Source organism: Coturnix japonica, chromosome 9 (assembly GCF_054131305.1).
Source record: "Coturnix japonica strain WE chromosome 9, WE-NBRP24, whole genome shotgun sequence".
In the NCBI taxonomy this organism is placed as follows: Eukaryota; Metazoa; Chordata; class Aves; order Galliformes; family Phasianidae; genus Coturnix; species Coturnix japonica.
In genome coordinates, this window is record NC_140671.1 from 29,959,615 (window position 1) to 29,977,463 (window position 17,849).

At 40.4% G+C, this 17,849-nt stretch overlaps 3 protein-coding genes across 13 annotated transcripts in view; 2 read left to right on the forward strand and 1 right to left on the reverse strand.

Annotated features, from left to right (window-relative positions):
* Positions 1 to 7,750, forward strand: part of PRKCZ (protein kinase C zeta) — a 34,207-nt gene extending 26,457 nt beyond the window's left edge. For 9 of the 10 annotated variants that reach the window (XM_085509132.1, XM_015882475.3, XM_085509130.1 and 6 more), the window contains 2 exons: positions 4,740 to 4,855; positions 5,051 to 5,551. In XM_085509132.1, coding sequence (XP_085365258.1) covers positions 4,740 to 4,855; positions 5,051 to 5,138 — 204 coding nt within the window. In that variant the 3' untranslated portion in view covers positions 5,139 to 5,551. Of the gene's footprint in view, positions 1 to 4,739; positions 4,856 to 5,050; positions 5,722 to 5,806 lie in introns of those variants that run through there. The other variant, XR_014931860.1, reaches the window with a different exon arrangement.
* On the reverse strand, positions 4,844 to 11,267 carry FAAP20 (FA core complex associated protein 20). 2 transcript variants are annotated; one of them, XM_015882474.3, is made up of 4 exons: positions 11,132 to 11,267; positions 9,923 to 10,070; positions 8,739 to 9,358; positions 7,304 to 8,280 (listed from the first exon to the last, which is right to left on the reverse strand). In XM_015882474.3, the coding sequence occupies exons 1-4, from the start codon at positions 11,221 to 11,223 to the stop codon at positions 8,208 to 8,210; spliced, it is 933 nt and encodes a 310-aa protein (XP_015737960.2). In that variant the 5' UTR covers positions 11,224 to 11,267; the 3' UTR covers positions 7,304 to 8,207. The 2 variants fall into 2 exon arrangements, with proteins under 2 accessions (XP_085365264.1, XP_015737960.2); XM_085509138.1 differs by lacking the exons at positions 7,304 to 8,280; positions 8,739 to 9,358 and adding an exon at positions 4,844 to 4,982.
* Positions 11,268 to 11,611: 344 nt separating this feature from the next.
* Positions 11,612 to 17,392, forward strand: LOC146759898 (uncharacterized). The gene is made up of 4 exons (XM_085509139.1): positions 11,612 to 11,786; positions 14,226 to 14,320; positions 16,231 to 16,351; positions 17,226 to 17,392. The coding sequence occupies exons 1-4, from the start codon at positions 11,712 to 11,714 to the stop codon at positions 17,322 to 17,324; spliced, it is 390 nt and encodes a 129-aa protein (XP_085365265.1). The 5' UTR covers positions 11,612 to 11,711; the 3' UTR covers positions 17,325 to 17,392.
* Positions 17,393 to 17,849: the final 457 nt, after the last annotated feature.

Below are 17,849 nucleotides of genomic sequence, written 5' to 3' on the forward strand. Positions count from 1 at the left end.
TTAGTACTGGGAAATGTATTTAGGATAAAATGTAAAACCACTGTAAGTGTTGCTTTCAGTCTTGGTCGTCTGAGTTGTGTGTGCTGTGGTTCAGAACATAGTAGGTTACTTGCTCTGGATGCAGGATGGTTTCATAGCATTCAGGGAAACACCAATACAACCTTTCTAATTGTTTCAGCACAAAGTACTTATTTTTACAGTATTTATCCATTACATTTGTGCTACGGAGCCATGGCTACTGCTGGCTGTGTGCAGAAGCAATAATGGTTATGTTTTGGATGGTAGTTTCAGCTCCTCATTTCTGTTGTTTTGTTAGATGATGGTGATGGCAGGTTGGCTGGCTTTGTTGTTTTGTGTACTTTATATGAATTTTTGCATGATAGTATTGGGATTGGTGCTACTGAAAAATAGAACTAATTTAGTCTCTGCTGACTTGAAGGTCAAGGGCTACTTTGAGTCATTTATTCTGTTCAAGTGTTGCATTTCATCTGCTGTGTTTCCCTTCCTACTGAATACAGCCAATAGTTTTACCATCCTTGTTTGTTAATAGTTGTTAATTGTGAGTTTTACCTGTTAGCTGTAGATTTCTTGTCAAGAGTTCAGAGTCTCTAGAGATGTGAACCTGAACTGCACTTGTAGTTGAGGTAGTTTCATTTGATTGGTGTGCCAGGAGCATTAGGTAGAACAGGTTAGTCTCTAATTGCACTCTAATACTGTTCCTCAGGAAGAAGTGAATACACTGTCCTGTCTGTTTCCTGTAATGCAGCATTCTGCATCTGTGTAGGAGTTTTTCCAGTCTCGAGTACACTGTACCAAGTTAGAACAGAAAGCTTGGATGGCTGGATTATTTTTGGATCTCTATTTTAAGATGTGGAGCATTAACTATATTGGTGTTCACTGTGTAACTTGTAATAAGTTATACTTAAGTATTTTGACATTTTTCTCAAATGGCATTTAGTATCATTGAATTTGTAGGCTGCTTATGTTAATTGTAATGGAAAAGGTTACAAAAATAGGAACATATTTCTGTTCTGGGTGTAATTCTATTCCTATCAGTGGCTTTTTATTGTTAGTATTGCTTCAAAACATCCAAATACCTTCAATTTTTGTATCCATTTTCAATGGATAGAATCATAGAATGCTGTTTAATATTAAGTACAACTACTTAAGATTGTACGAGACCTGTAAGAGAACCTACAAGTCTTGGTGTAGGAAACAAGGATGTTTCCCTTCCCTTGGTGTGTTTCAATCCTGATGTGTGAGGAAGCTGGAGCCAGGCAGAAAGCTGAGTGTATCACAGTATTTTTGCTATGAAAACCAAATTTAGTTGTTCAGCCTTCATGCAGAAGTATATATTAAAACCATCTTAATGCTTTGTCATTTAATGCTGTTGTCACTGAGGATGTTGCATGAAAACAAACTGTGCTTTTCGATTTTCCGTCAGTGTTGTTGGTTCTGTTCCAAGGGGAGCTTTGAATGTTGATTTTGTATCTGATATTTCTCTAGAGGAACGGTGACCTCCAGTGGCCAGCAAGGCTTAACCCAAAGTGTATGTCCCACGTAGGCCATAGCAGATCAGAATAATGATCAAGTCTGGTAGCCTGTCTCTATCAAAACCATTACCAGAAGCTTCAGAGGAAGGTAAAAATGGTTCCAACTGCTCATAGCCTACAATGTTTCTCGTATAGATAAATCACTTCCTTCTAATTCGTATATTGGTCACTTTTATGCCCTGCAGCATGAGTAATAACGCAGAGCATGTAGATGTTTAGCTCAGTTGGTGGTTAGGAAGTTACCTGTAACATACTGCCTTTTAACCACAGTTTTTAAGCACTAACTTCTGTGGTGATAAATTCCTTAACAGAACAGGGGGAAGTAATTGGAGTATATTTGATTTAAAGAAAAAACACCTTCACAGTTCAGAGAAGACAGGAAGAATTCATTTAGCCAGAACTTAACTCTGAAACAACTGGAAGTGTATTCTTTAATCAGCTGCATGCCTGTTAGTGTCCTACCCAATAAGGAAATTGTCAGTGGTAATTTAAGTTGTGGATTACAATATAAGCTAAAAATCTCACCCTGCTGATGAGGGTCTTGTCCCCAGTTCTGCTCCATCCCAGTTACAAGGGGATCCCTGCAGAAGGTTTTGTGCCTCTCATTCGATACAGCTGAGATTGTTCTTGTATATTTTTCCAAAGCCTGTAACTGGAACGCCGGTCCTGTTTCAGGTTGGGTAATTTCTGCTTAGATGACCCACTAAAGAAACCCAGCGTGAGCAATAAACATACTGTGTTAGTACTGGAAGTCTGCATTTATTTACCCTTTGTTCTTCCAATTAAAGTATAATCCAGTAATGTTAAATGGGAAAACCACTGTGAAGTGTATCAAATCTCTACTGTTATGAGGCTGTTTCAGACAACTATGAAAGCACAAACAATATAACCCTAAAGCTGTACTCTGAAAGTAGTAATGCCAGCTATAGCCATCTAAATGGCTGCAGTTAAACCTTTGACTCATTGAAATTGTCTGACCTGGTTTTTCACACTTACGGCCTGACAGGAAATACATATATGTAGTACAAAGGAAAATTTCATCAGATGTTTGTATTCATGTCAGTTTGTGAGCTACTTTGTATGAGATTTTTGTACTTGGTGCATATGATAATGAAGCTCTGCAGTTCTCACCTTGGTGAATCCTCCTGTGAAGAGTTTTGCTGTCTCTGTAGTTAACAGGTAGAATTAGAATTCATTCACTTACTTAGAATGAAAGGCACTCTTTAATTTTAGGGTTTTTTTTTAGTTAATGTTTCTAATTAGTGAGGGGTTAAAAATATGTAGAGGTGCATTTCACATTTTCTAGTATATAACACTTTTTCATGCATTGTTTTTCTCTAGTGTAAATGCTTTCTCTGTTACCTTTGTCCCTGCATCCCTAAATTATGTACTTACATCAGTTTAAGGCGTAGCCTCAGCATATCAACGACAAAATAGAATTTGGTTGCTTATCTTCCCATGAAACATGGGGGTGTTTGCAGGACAGACCTGCAGTAACATCACATGGCATTGATGATGGGACCTCCTTGAAATGCCACAAATGCTTAGAACAACGTGTTGGGATCATGAGCTGCTCCGGCTGTGTGTGCACGATGCAGTTCAGCTCACACCATGTTTAGATATTTGGTGTCAGGCGGTGCTGCTTACCTCACTGACATTACAGAATGGAATGCTTTGGAATGCTTGTTTGCTTGTGTGAAGGAGCCGAGCAGTGGCACTGACCTTGGCTGCTGCTTGAGCTGCACAATACATAGGAGATAGCATGAGTGTTTGCCACGCTGTAGAGCTGGGAAGAGGGGCAGCTAATGCTTTTTGTAACCAGTGTGTTGAAGTGTGAATGGAAACTTATTTAATTGGAGAGTTTTCACTTTCTTCTCTCTTACAAAGCAGAGTGAGAGCACTTTCTTTTTGTCACTGTAGTTACTTTAGACTGCACTGTCAGATGTTGAGTCGTAATGAATTCTATTCACAAATATTTGATGTATAGTAGCTTAAGGAACCATGCAAGAAATAGACAAATCCATTAGAACTATTCATAGACAAGCCTACAAAAACTCAATATATTATAACTTAGGATGCTTCTTATTTTACAGTACTTCAACTTGGAGACTTTCTACATTACTTCTGTTGTATTGCAGTGGTATTTGAGGCAATGTGATGTAGCTGGCAACTCATGCAGCATCTCCCTGTGGTTAGTGTCTGGCTCACAGAGCAGGCTGGATGTGTGTGGGCACCCAATTGCTTCTACAAGTTAAAACGCCTGTCCATGACTTGCCTTTGGAACAAGCTAAACAAGGGGGAATTCTTGTTTTTTAACTGCTGTGGATAGAGATTAACACATCATGATCTGTCAGCAGCTCCTGTATCGCTCTGAGCTGTGATAAGAGCAGTCTTACAGCTCTCAATGATAGCAGGGATTTGCCTTAATAAATAAACCTTAGCTACTGTTGAACACATTGGTGCTGCAGCAAATGAGAAAAGGTTCTTAATGGTTACAGCAGCATTATTTGAATCAAAAGTGTTTTTTCATGTTTTCTCAGTCTTTGGTATGGCAGATAAATAGTGGTTTTGTGTTCTCATAGCAGGAAGCATTGTACGTAAATACAGTTGCATTTCAATTGCAAAAGAAATTTCTGGGTTGCTTTAGCTATTATAACTCCTGCTTTTAATGACTGGCCATTGATGGGGGTGTTAGTAAATGCTGCCTGCAGTTTTATTCTGTGCTGGAACTAACATTAACAAGTCTGGTTGTCTTGGTGTAAATGCCTTTGCAAGAGGCAGCTTTAGAGAAGCTTACAGGAGAGGGGAAACATGAGAGATCCTGGGGAGGCTTCTCAGTGTTAAGTCTTGAACCAGGTTTATAGAGCAATGGTTTTTATTTTTCTTAATTTATATGGTGAGACACTTGAGAAACAGCTTTTCTGTTATTAAAGTGTTAAGATAACTTCTGATTACGTCTCCAGTTTTGATCCTTTTGCTGCATTTTAGGTATAATCCAGCAGCACGTACAATTCAAAGTCTATTAGAAAAAACTTATTAGCACGTTTGTACCTTCCACCAATGTTAAAATGAATGGTGCTGACTTGTTTCTACATGTACTTTCAAGCCAATTTGTTATTTTTTGTGAGGTTACAAATTACTGAATATCTGTAATTTCTTTTCCTCTCCCATTGTATTTTTTCCTAGCTGGAAAAGAAGCAAACAACCCCTCCGTTTCAGCCTCAGATCACAGATGATTATGGCTTGGACAACTTTGATACGCAGTTCACCAGTGAACCCGTGCAGCTAACCCCAGATGATGAGTAAGCTTTTCTTTTTCCCTGATTACAGCTATATATTACATACAGTGTCCCAGTCTTTTGTCCCCTTCTTTGTTGCTTCTGTATCTCTCTGTCTGCCATAGCTTTCTGTAGTGTATTCTGCTGCTACCTGAGGAAAACATAAAGCAACAACGCTACTTGCAACTGGTAAAATGACATTTGTTTTCTGTTTTTCAGAGATATAATAAAACGAATAGACCAGTCAGAATTTGAAGGATTTGAATATATTAATCCATTGTTGCTGTCAACGGAAGAGACGGTATGAAGGAAAGGCATCTTTGCTGTGGACAATGTGAATGACCTTAAATCTATACTTAACTACAGTATATGCATGCGAGGCTGGGGAACTGTAAGATTCTGGATGGAGACCAATGATTTAATATAATTGCTGCTGAAAATCAAAGAAGAGAATAACGATTTTGGTGGGTGTCCTCCCACCACTAAGTTATTCTTCCATTCTGGGCACTGACACAACTGGCTTCAGTAATGAAGGAATTTGCATTTTGTGCCTATTTCGTGAAGGATTGAAACACTCATTGCATCTCGGGGAAAGGAGTTTCTGAACAAGTCTGAGAACTGCACACTTTCTACAAACATTTGATGCAATGAGCTACCAGTTGAAGAATATTAGTGTAACATCCTGAAGAATAAAATATATTACGGTGGTGTTGAAGCTTATTTTTGATGCCTTTTTTCACAAGTGGTTCCTGTCTAAACGTCTCAGATGTATTTAAAAGGAGTTGTGTTTTATTAGCAATCAAAACATAAGTTTGGGTACAAGATTTAAGTGCCTAAATGGATAAACTGCATTGAAGAGTTGTTACATATTTGGAACGTTCTTAAACCTGGTAAGTTCTTGTTAATATTCAAGTAACCATTGACATATAAACATGGTTCACAGCTGCAGCCTAATGTTCACTTGTTTCTTTGTAGAATTTGACATGTGGAGTGACTCAGCAGTATTAATTCCAAGTTAAATTTTACAGTATCGATTTCAAAGTCTGTTGTTTTAAATTCCAAATTGACCAAACTGTGTAGATTGAAGAAAACTAAATTTGCCCAGGAAGGATTTCTGGGAGTGCTGGAGCAGTGCCTACACCTGCAGTGATGTCGTGGATCAGATTCTTGGAGGTATTCTCATCAGCAGTGCAAATATTCAGAATCAGAGAGGAAGCATTAATAATAAAGCATAGCCTTAAAGTTTAAATAGTAAATCTAGAGTAACCATGATAAGCGACTTTCCTGATAAAGCACACCTCCTGCTTATGATAAACTGTCTGCTTATAATTAGTGTGTATTAATAACTAATCATTCTACATAAAAGAATGGGATGTTTTGGTAAAAATGGTTTGCATCCAGGTAGTAACTTCTTTTAATGGAGGAGCAAAGCATACCCAAGAACTTGGGCATGCAACAGAAACTGTCAAATCCCTTCTTGTAGAAACCGGGGGGTGGGGGTGTGGGATGGGGAAGGTGGGGAGAAAAGTGTGTGTTCCATCCAGGTCAGTTATCAGCTTGGAAAAGCTCTGTCACTATGTATGGGAATCAGTGTGCGTTGCTGTCTGAAATGTCTGGTGCTTGTGAGGACTCACCTGCCTCTACAAGTAACAACACGAGGCACTATTTCTTTTTGCTGGGTTTTTGGTTAACTGTATTGTGTGGGTTGTAAATACAGTAACAGGAAATGATGAGAAACCCTGTGCCATGTCATCTCACCTAATCTGGTGTAAATTGCAGGACAAAATGCAACACTCTCACTTTCTTTGTATTAACATATGGTTTTCTCAGGGTACAGCATTGCATTCGGTGCTGAACATGACATCTTTCGGATTCACATCCAAGTCATGAGGTGCTAGGATGAGACTGCCAAAACATTAAAACTTCCAATTAACCATTGATTAACAGTCTACATTTTGTATCCCTTCATTAGCAACAGTTACGCAGGCGCGTGGTTTAGTTCTATTAATCCCATTCAACTCTAAGTTGTGGGTTTCTCTCAGTTGGACTGTAGCTTTCTTTCTTAAGCAAGATGTGTTTTAATCGGCACTAAATAATTTAACCAGTGAGGAGTACTTGCCTCCAATGCCTGGGCTTTAGATCCTTTAGCTGGTAAAGGAAATATTTTATCTTTTAAATCTGTCATTTTCTATTTATTTATTTTCCTTCTGTCAGATGTTTTGTTTACCCCAAAAACGTTTTCTTTGAGTTCCCCTGGTTATTCAGCTGATCAGTAGCTCCATTAGGGACTGCAGGCGGCTCATGAGAGGGAATGGGGCAGATGAAGCTGTTCTCTGCCATGCTGGGCATAGGACTCTAAAGATTATAACCATGATTTGTTGTTTTTTGTTCTTTTTAACCATGTTCCTGGGTGGCCAGAACATTGTTGGGAGGGAGGGAAGGCAGAACAGAGACGTGTCTGCTACACAAACCTTGTGGAGAATACTTGATTTATTTAAAAACTTACAGGCATTTACAATGTTGCTGTGTTGCCAAATAGTTTGCTGGATACGAGTTTGGTTTCTCATGTGCAAGTGTATGAATAATGTTCTGTTCATAATGAAGGGGAAATTTTTATATAAAGTACTTGTTTTATAAATAAAAGAAAATGAAGGATGTAATTAAATGTGTGGTTTAAAAAAATCCTAATATATTACAAATGGATCTGGTTATGATATATAGTTGTCTTATTTGAAATAGTAAATGAAAATTCTAGCTACTATGATGATTGTAAAACAGTAAATATGTTCTTGTAGTTTTGTATAATTAATTAGTTGGGATCTTTGACCAGTTTTATTTGTGCAGAAGATGGTATTACTAATCCATAACAGCTAAGATCATTTATATTCTTGCACATCTATTAAAGACTTTAATGAAAAAGATAATTGTTATTATTTATCAGTAAACTGAGCTATGTCCAACCTGCAATTTTTAAAGCGACCTTATTGTAAATTAAAAAGCCTACAGAATTATGCCTGTACCTCAATACTGTACTCTGTTTATTCCCTGTATTGGCTCATGGCTGGACTGCAGGCTCTGGAGGTCCAGAAGAAAAGGGTTTGCTGAGACAGAGAACTTCAGATACTGGTTTGTTGTGATTTTTCACGTTCTGTGATGGCAGTTGTATGTGCTGCTCTCAACTATTTTGGTGAGATATGAGAGGATTTAAAATGATCCCAAACAATGGGCAGGCAGCACTTGACCTTCCCTTTCAGTTCCTGATCTGTGATATTTCAGGAAGTTTGAGACAAGGACGCGTTTCCTTGACACATTTTTCCTTTTCCTTTGAGAAAGGTTCATTGTCAACTTTGTCCCTTTGTTCTTCATTACTCTGGGTTTACCACGTGATATCATCTGTGCTTTCAGATAAGCATCTAGCAAGATGGCCATCGATATCCAGTTGTGACAGCCTGCAAATAAAAAGATCTAAGTGAGATAGAGTCCAGTCATTCAAACTGTGCTGCTCCTCTGAGTTCCTGTAAAATCTCATTAATGAAGCCATTCTTTTGTCTCATTCAGCCTTCCAGAGAAGGAAAGTATTTGGCAGACACATCCTGCAGTGTTCGAGGACCTGTTCAGAGCCTTATTAGTTTTCAGCGACTGTGAAAGCCGAAATGCGTGTAAGTGGTGTGATTTCAAGGAAAAACATAACTCATATTGTACAGTAAATTGTGGAGTAGGTGCTAAATTGCTGGAAGGGAGATTTTTTTAATAGAGGCAGTTAGAGAGTAATGGAGGGCTGAATTCTGCCATTAAAAAGCCAAGTAAAATTTTTGCCTACTTTATTTTCATAACGTGGCATAGAGTGCAGCCAGCAATATTGCTTTTTGTATACTTGGAAGACAGTACAAAGTAACAGGAGACTCACCTCCCACTGAAAGGAGTCAGGCACATGGGGCAGCTGTCAAGAGCTGAAGATCCTTCACTCTCCTGTACAGAATTCTCTTTGCAGCTCTCATTTCCAGCCATGCTCACCAGTGGAGATTTCCTTCCTGTAGGAACACTCCTGCTCTCACCAAATGAAATACTGCTTTGATATGTTTGTGCTTGAAACTTGCTTTTCTCTTGTTTTCCCTTCTCCTTGCTGTTCTGCACAGTCCCTCTGCAATGCTGTTGAACACTTAGAGCTTTTACAGTTCCTTGTGGTAATGGCAGATGGCATGTAGAAGTTTTATGCTGAGTGTCTGTAAATGGTTTGAGATCTACGTCTGCCTTGGAAATACCTCCTGTGTCTTCCCCAGCCATGTCTGGGGGGGGACCTGTATTAGTTTTGCAGCACATTTGCTCAGATGCAGAAGGTAAACTTTTTGGTTCATCTGCTTGGTCCCATTCTTCATGTAAATGCTCCAGTTGTGTTTCTATTAGCTGAGGGGAGTTAAAATCTGGTTTAAAATGTTCTTTATGAAAGGATGGGAATGGTGTCCAGTGAAAGTCTTTCATTCCAATCTTGAAGACTTCTTGTTTTTGTAGATTCTCTTCCTCAGAGCTCTGTGACACACAATGTCTTCAGAACAAATGCACACACTAAAAACAAAGCTGGTCGTGCTACAAAGACTGAGAAAGCTAAACTACATGGAAGCAATGAGCACTCACAAACCAATTAACAACTGGCTGGGATTTAAGCAGTGCATCTTAACATTTCCAAGTAATTCCCACTGGTTGTATACAAACAGGATATTCTATGCTCACCTGCTGTTGTTTGGGGGGTGGGTGGGAAGATCTGCTTTAGAAGTGCAGTGTTTCGTATGTTAAGATTCTATTCAGTAATAGAGGAGTGTAAAATCTGTTACTGTCTAATTAATCTATTAATTTATTTTTCCCAATTCCCTTCCTTTGGGATGTGCTGGTACTCATGTTTTCCTGCAAACAGGTTCTCTGTGCAAGCATAAATTGTCTTTATGTTCCTTACAATGTATATAGAGACTAAAGAGCTGCGAATCATCTATTTTAAAGGTATTTCAGAGTGCTGACTCTGATACCCTCATTCATACTGTCCGTGCTGTAAGTGTAACACAAAGTGATGACAAACAGGATACAGTGCATTTCCTTTACCTTGCTGAAGAACTGTGGAAAGCTGGGCACTGTTTGCCAACTTGTGCATTGTAAATCTGGACTGATGTTCCTCAGTAGCAAGCTCCATGTCTTCTCACACTCGTTTAAATCATTGTTTTCAAACCAGGAACTTCTGTCAGTTGATGCCCTGAAAGTGAGGAAGTGTTGGTAGTTTGGGGTGGGGAAAGAGAAGAAAATACTTCACATAGTTATTCTTCTGCCTCTTAATACATCTAGAGTAGTGCTGAGGGTTCCTAAAACACTTATATTCCTAACTGTTGCTTTAGCCAGGTGGATGCTTCGCAATCCAGTGTCCAGTAGCTGATGGTGTATTAACCTATTTCAGCCCAACACAATGGCTGAGCACAAGGTAAGGGTTTTACGATTGCAAATTGGCATGTTTCTTCCATTTGCACTACAAAGAATTCCCTTCTTACCTATTTTCTGTTGATCAAGTAGCACTGTGTGCTGAAGGGAGTATTATATTAGACAATTTTGGCATATAAAACCACAGAAAGGTACATAAAAGCCATTTGTCAGTAGGAATAAGTGCAGCAATGCAGACTTCTCACCATTTAAAAGACAGGTGAGACTCCCTGCGGAGGAAAAAACAAGTTTAGCTGTTTATTCTACCACTTGTTTATCATGGGAACCTTTGCGTAGCCTACAGCAAGCAAAGTAAATAGCATAACTTTCTTCTTGTAACGAATGAGATACAGGTGCTTGTTTCTATCTTCATTTCTGGGTGGAATAGTGCAGTGTAGCTGCTGTTTTCTTCTCTAAGACCAAACACGGCCCCTTGCTGAGCACAGGGATCATTGAGTGCAATGAGGAAGGTGCTGCATCGCTCCCTGTGTGTGTGCTCAGCTGTTCCCACGAGGCAATCTGAAATTACCGATTAGCTTTCTAAACAACTCCATCTAATCCTTCCTTAGGAAGGCATTAGGAAGGATTAACCATAAAGTAAGCATAATAAGGGTTTTATGCGTGTGGGGTTGTATGGAGCCAATTGGGAGAGAAGGGATTGTCAATGAGAATTCTGCTCTGGTTTTCCTTCTTCTGGATGAAGGGTTTTCTGTGGTGATGCTGAGTGTAAGACACCCATTTAACTACAAGCACAACCGAGGCGGAGCCCCCCCACATACATATACATACACACACACACCAGACCCTCCTCGAGGCTCCCTCCCCCGTCCTGCCCGCACTCACTGTCGCTCCGTAGCCCTGTTGTTCTCCCTGCCGTGGGCTGTGGGTGCTTTCCTGGCTTTAAGGCTCAGTTTGGCGGCTCCTTCCTCGGCCATGACAGCGGATGGGACGGTTGAGGAGGCGGCGCCAGCCGTTGTGTGGGGAAGGCGGCGCTTCAGAGGCTTGTGGTGGGCTGGGCTCGGCCTGAGGGCCAGCAACGTCGATAGGATGGTTGGGGTTGGGAAGGCGGGTAATTAGGAGTAGTTTTATTCCTTCAGCTTCGTGTTTTTGTAGCGTTTTGGTCGATTGGACCGGTTGGAGCGGCCGCATCCTGCTCAGCTGTGAGATAACGGCTGTGGGCTCAGCTGTGCGCGACCCCCCTGGGCCTTTGTGCCCATAGCAAACCGTGCCCGGCTGAAACCGACAGGTACAAAGTCTTAAAGTAGATTAAAAACACACCTCAGATCTAATTCTTTCTCCAGAAGAAGCGATGCTGCTCAGTTCTTTCTTGTTGGAGCATCTTTTTCAGCTGCTGCATTAGCCCTGAAATAACTGTGGTGCCTTTTGCTTCTGCTTCCATTTAGAAGCTTTTTCCCAGAGGAAGATGAGGTTCCACATTCAGGTTTTCCCTTCCACCCCCTGGCAGGACAGGCACTATCAGCATCCCGGGCAGAACCAGGTGAGAAGTGGTGAGAAGAGGAACTGTACACACATAAAGCGTAGGCAGAAAGAGGGGATGAAAAGCTCTAAGGAAAGCGAGGTCTGGTTGTATTTGCTGGCCTTCATTCAGTCTGTGCTGTGAATGATGTTAGGCTGCTCATAACCACCGCTTGGAGGCAGCAAACAGCACAGAAACCGTGTTTGTAAAGTAAACTGAGGGGTAGGGAGAGCTTTTAGGCTATTCCTGGGTGTATCTATGATTGCTTGCACCACAGTTCCTTCCTTTGCTCCTGTGATTTCTGTCAGTGTTTTACCCATCTTAATTATTGTGCAGTAAGGATGACAAGTGAAGGAATATAGTGGAAGGAATAGTGGAAATTACTAGCGTAGCTGATGGTTTTTGATTTGCATCTTACCGGTATTAAAGGTGAAGTGTACAACAAGACATGCTCCTGGTTCTGCCATGCTGGCTGAGCTCACTGCTATGGTTTCTTTGACTGGCATGGAAATCCCATTACTTCTCTCTTGACTTCCAGTCTTGCTTAATTCAATAACTGCAGTGTTTTGTGATCTCGCACAAAAGTTCTCATGGAAATGCAAAGAGGAGTCTTTATCGTCAGCAGCCTTAACTGGATTCGAGCCAATGGTCGAAGGATTTGAGCTTTTGGAAGCTAGAATGCTTCTACAGATTATCTTCAGGGATTTCCTTGTAAATGGAGTGCCAGCATGTGTAGTTATCTACTCCCTGTAGAGGCTCGTCGAGCTGCACATGCTTAATCTTTACTTACACATTTCCTGATTCTTGCTGTAAATTGGGCCTCAGTTTTAACTTTTGCTCTCAGGAAGAAGGGGCTATTATAACAAATTCTAATCCTTTTGCAATTCCACAATCATTTAAGCCTGCCAAACAAACCAAGTGATCTTTTCCTGGGCTGAGGGAAAGAGGAGAGTGCAAAACGCAGGTGGCAGCATTTGCTGGGGAAGAACTGGTACATTATGGACTAATCCGCCTTCTGCTATTTCTGATTTCCTACCCAACAGCTGCAACATTGAATGAGAGCTTCTGCATTTGGGAAGAATTAGAAAGCTTGGTAATGCAGGGTCTCTATTACAGATACAACAGCTCACAGACAGGGAGGAGATTTCTGCTGCCGGTGTAGAATTTGGAGTGTCAGGAGTTTGATAGCCTGGAAAAATTGTAATTTTCAGCTATTGTTATGGAGTAGGGGATGGAGAAGTGGTACCGTGCTCTCTGCAAGGTTCCTCTCAGAGCCTGCTGTAGTTACATGCATGAGCTGCTCTTTTGTCAATGTACCACTTTGAGGCTAAAGCCCACACAGTTGTTATTAAAACATTTATGTATTTTTGTGGTGACTGATGCTGTCAGGTAGTTTGGGTCCTTTTAGCTATCTCTGGTTCTGTAGCAATAGCTCCACGATCAGAGGAGAACATTAAGAATAAATAGTGCTTTGCTAGAAAATTGAAGTGTTATTGTGTTTGGGTTACTTGGCCTAATTCACACCTGGTCAAGGAGAACGTCGATAAATTTTGTTCTTGTTGGATGCTCTGATTTTGCTGTAGATTTAGCACATCCATTCTGCTAAAGGTCATAAAGGAATAGTCCCTAAAGATACCACAGGGAGCTGAGGTACGTGTAGGAAAACATCAGTGAGAGCTCCTGCAGCAATGGGACTGCCAGCATTCCACCCTCTGCAGCAAATGCAGCCCTGAGAACAGAACCACAGCACTGACTGCTGTCTGTAGTGAGATGGGAAATTCTGACTGCTTTCATTGATGGGATGTATTACAATTCAAGCCACAAAATCAAGAAAGCTGTGAAGGATTTCCTTTAGCACAAGCGGGAGGATAAAGATGACGTGCAGTTTCGTTCTGAGAAGTGTGAGCCCATTGCCGTTTCTTGAGAAGATCAGCTGAATGGAGACAGTTATGTAAGTTCTCCCTAATTTTAGTGCTAGGTGACGTAGCCTTCAATGAAAAGTCATTGGCTTTGGAACCTGCTTCCTTTGGTACGACACCACAACTTGAATTTGTTAATGCACAGATGAGTCAGCAGCTCATCTTATCAATCCAGCCTTCCCATTCCAAATGTAGGAACAAGTTCAGGACCTGTGTAGCTGAATGTAGAAAATCCAGCCACGTGACATTTATGTGCCAAGATAGTAGGACCTAAAAAGAAGGCTAGGAAGAGTGGCATGGCATTTATGGGTACCAAGTTGCCAAGGAGGCATATTGTATTGAAACAGTTGCCTGGGAAACATTTAAAAATACGTTGAGTGGAAAAACATATGTGATGTGCCCACAAGTGTTCTGTGTGAATGAAATGCCATAGCTGATGATGGCACCAAAAGGCTGTTACTATTGCATGAAAAGGTGCTGCAAGTGATGTTTTCTTTTCCTGTTTGTTTGTTTGTTTGTTTGCATTTCTCCCTACTTGAAGGAGGTGTGCTGGAGGAGGATTGCTTTGCAATGGACTAAAGTAAACGCAGAGAAAAAGGTGCACCCAGTCATCGCTGTCATCAGCAACTGGAGATGGTAAGAGTCATTTAGCATCATTTAGACAACCAAATAGTCAAGAAGCAGAATTACCTCTTGAAAGTAACAACAGCAGTACTAAAACTACTGCAGTTAAGTAAAGATAAGCGTCTCTCTGAACATACCACTTTAATTTGTGCTAATATCATCATTTGGGCATGGTTTGCTCAAGGTTCTGTGTAGATCCAATGGAAAACTGTGGATCAGATAAAGTCTTCTGTGTCTCAGTCACGTCCTGGTATCACTCATCATTTTCTGGCCCACTGCATGTTTGGTTAAATCAAGTCCTGATGTTTCTAGGCCCTAGGGTTAGTGTGAGAGAGGCGGGGAGAATCTGCCTTTCATCTTCCTCTACAGTTTTGCAATGTGACTGAAAACTGTTGGAGAGAATGTTTCAGATCTCAAACAAAGATTAGGTTTGATGGCATGGAGCCCTGGGTTCTGTGGCCCAGCCTAGGATTCTGCTGAGGGAGTTGGATAATTTGCCCACATTTTAAAGGGTTTTGGCTCTGAATTTGGGATCAAAAATGGTTTGAGGTTTACACATTTCTGTCTTCTTTCTTGGTGTTTTTTTAAGTTCGTCTCATAATATTGTGGCCTATAGCCATTTGAATTTGTCCTGTTTTCTGTGCATCCTTTGAAATCAATGTACTTAAGGGCTTCACCAAAAAAAGGGAAAAAAAATATAATAAATCCAAAAGTAATAGCTGCAGTAATTACAGAAGATCACATGTCTTTTTGATGGGCATGAAACCACAAAGCAGTGGGGTGAAAATGCCAATGCCAGTTAATGTGGCATGTTGGTATCTGTTACTAGAACAGTGTTTAAAATCAACTTTTAATATTCTTTTTTGATACTCATTCTTCTGTTCTTCGTAAGTGCTTCACTTGATAGAAGAAATGCAAACTGGGACTAATGTGGAAGACCTGACAGTAAAATACAGTAGAGCTATGGTTTCTCTTTTCCAGATGTCATTTATTTAACTGTATCAGACTCAGGCTGACCTGAGCTTGGTTTATTTACATAGTTCATTGGGAATAAAACAATCCTGTGACATTGTCAATATGAAAGGTCATTCTGCTTAGATTATATCTCGTTATAATAGAACTGTGGCAGCTTATTAGAGATATTAAAGTAGATGTTTGCACCTCCTGACATATGTAAATGAAAACCATTTAAACCAAAAACACACCAAATGACAACAACTAAAACACCCCCATGCAAAAAATAAACCACCAGCAAACAAAACAACAAAATAATGACAGCATCCCATCACCTCCTAGCAGTATTGCTGTCAAAATGGGGCTTCACATCGCTGCTCCCTTCATGAGTGAGCTTAAAGGTAGGCTGTACTTATACCTGTTCATGAAGCAGGCAAAAGACTAACCTTCCTTTATAGCAGCATTTTACTTCTAGATGTTTTTGTAACCACGTCTTTCATCAGCAGCTTTGAATTCACTAGGAAAAAAAAACCCTAAAAACTAATAATAAGGAAAAGTCTTCCCCTAACATCTTGTGCATTGATAAACATTAGTGCAAACATGCAGCATCCTCTGCCCCAAAGGCGTGCTCTGGCTTTAGTACCACACTTCTAATGACAAACATTCACCTAGTTTACCATATGCATTCTTTTATCTTAACTGTTCACTCTGCATGTTAGGAGATTTATTTCTACCCATAATGTATTTCATGTGTGTTAGTTGTAAATATTGTGCTCGTAAATCATCCTGGGCCATCCAGCCCCAAGGATGGAGACAGCTTACAATAGATCTGTCTGCTTCAGATTGGGAGACTCTACTAGCTTGCTGTTTTTTCCATCTCTTGGCTCTGGTAGTGGCATGTTGCCAGTCTCCTGTCTCACATTAACAGGAATATTATATATACTGAATTTAAAGTGTTTTTCCTTCAGGACTAGAGAATGCAACGGAACACACATCTGGCAGTGTGACGTTCTTCCTATGGGTTGCAATGTGCCCACCGTGCATGGAATCATCACTGTGGATTTCTTCTTCAGTCCTGTGTGCACTGAGGTAGGTCTTAGAGCAGGCTGGGAAAGCTTTTTGTCAGGGGTTGCTAGCACATGTCCATAGCATGTAATGAAAAACTGGTCAGACTCCCTTCCCTTCAGCAAAACCTCTAAATTAAGTATTGCAGAAGAAGCAAGACTGGAGCATAGTCCCAGGATTCCACCTTTTCATTTCACTTTTAGAACCAGCTCCATCTGTGTTCACACCTACTGACCCTGCTTTTTTTGTATGTGGGATGGAAACTACTTGCCTCATAAAATGTCTATGGAAGATTTATTTGTTCATAAAACTCCTGCCCGAGGACGTATCAATACTACAGAAGTATCAAATTGCCCCATACTCCATAGGATTGTTGCTACTCATCATCAATTGGTTTCATCTGGACTCTTCTCCGTTTGTCCTCTCATGGGAAAGCTTGTCCACTTGGCAGGAACTGCAAATAGTTTCTGCTCCTGCAGAATTATTACCTTGCCAATTCAAAGAAGCTTGTGCTCCTAAAATTCCTACGTCTGCATAAAAGAAGTCTGCATTTAATTGAGTTGTCTGAAGTAATCAATATTCGATAAGCTTCTGGTGTTTTAATTGGCTTGTTTATAGAAGTCTGAACTGGGCTGAGCTGCAGGTCTAAACTGAACAGAATCTGCTACACCAAAAATAAAATACTCTGAAGAAGTTTATTTCTTTATAGTAGTGCAGCTGAAGACACATCTACTGTAATTAATGCACACCATACTTATGCCTATAGTTCCTATCTTATTTATGCATATTTAAATGTAAAGGCCCTTAATATGCATCTCACAATACATTCCAAAGCGATAACTCTGCATAAACAGTTTCCCAGAGCAGTGTGTGACCCAGAGCACACAATGTGTTTCAGGAGAGCCAGAAAGGAGCACGGTGTCATCACCTGAGGGGAAACAAAGATCAGAAACGAGGAGGGGAAATTTCGGTGCTTATTTTTAGACTCTGTGGGTGAGTATTATTTTCAGCTCCTTTTATATTAATTTCTGCAGAACGTGGTAGTAACACGTGAAAGCGTTTTGGTAGAGTATCACAATTTCTAGCTTGGTCTGAAGTGATAACTCATTAGCAGTCCCTGAAGAATCAATATGCTCGTTTGTACCAGGACAAGGCAGCAGTACAGGTTATGTAGGTGTGTCTGAGGAACATTACACTGTGTTTATTCTGAATGAATTCAGAAAACTGTGTCAGCAACGTAAGGGTCAGTCCTCCACGTAGCTGAACACAGACTGTTACTGGAGTTAATGCCAGGTAGTTCAAAGCTGGCTTTCAGTATTAAAGCATGGAGCTGTTTTTTCACTTGTGACGGCATAACCTTCAGCATCTTCTGTATTTAGGACAAGCTAACACTCTCGTAAGTTTCATAGAAGAAAAAGCTGCCTGTTAATCAGCACTTTATTGTCTCAGTATGCTTAAAATAAGCGTTTTGTCACATTCAAGAAGCAGTAACTTTATTGGTTTGCATTCTGGCACCAGGCTC

Excerpts from the sequence above, each read along its gene's own strand:
- FAAP20 (XM_015882474.3), bottom strand. The coding sequence starts at position 11,223 with ATGGCCGAGGAAGGAGCCGCCAAACTGAGCCTTAAAGCCAGGAAAGCA. Across the intron at positions 10,071-11,131 it reads AACAGGGCTACGGAGCGACA|GGCATCAACTGACAGAAGTT; the intron begins GTGAGTGCGGGC and ends CCTCACTTTCAG. Across the intron at positions 8,281-8,738 it reads CTGACTCCTTTCAGTGGGAG|GCTGTCACAACTGGATATCG; the intron begins GTGAGTCTCCTG and ends TTTTATTTGCAG.
- LOC146759898 (XM_085509139.1), top strand. The coding sequence starts at position 11,712 with ATGAGGTTCCACATTCAGGTTTTCCCTTCCACCCCCTGGCAGGACAGG. Across the intron at positions 11,787-14,225 it reads AGCATCCCGGGCAGAACCAG|GAGGTGTGCTGGAGGAGGAT; the intron begins GTGAGAAGTGGT and ends CCCTACTTGAAG. Across the intron at positions 16,352-17,225 it reads TCAGTCCTGTGTGCACTGAG|GAGAGCCAGAAAGGAGCACG; the intron begins GTAGGTCTTAGA and ends AATGTGTTTCAG.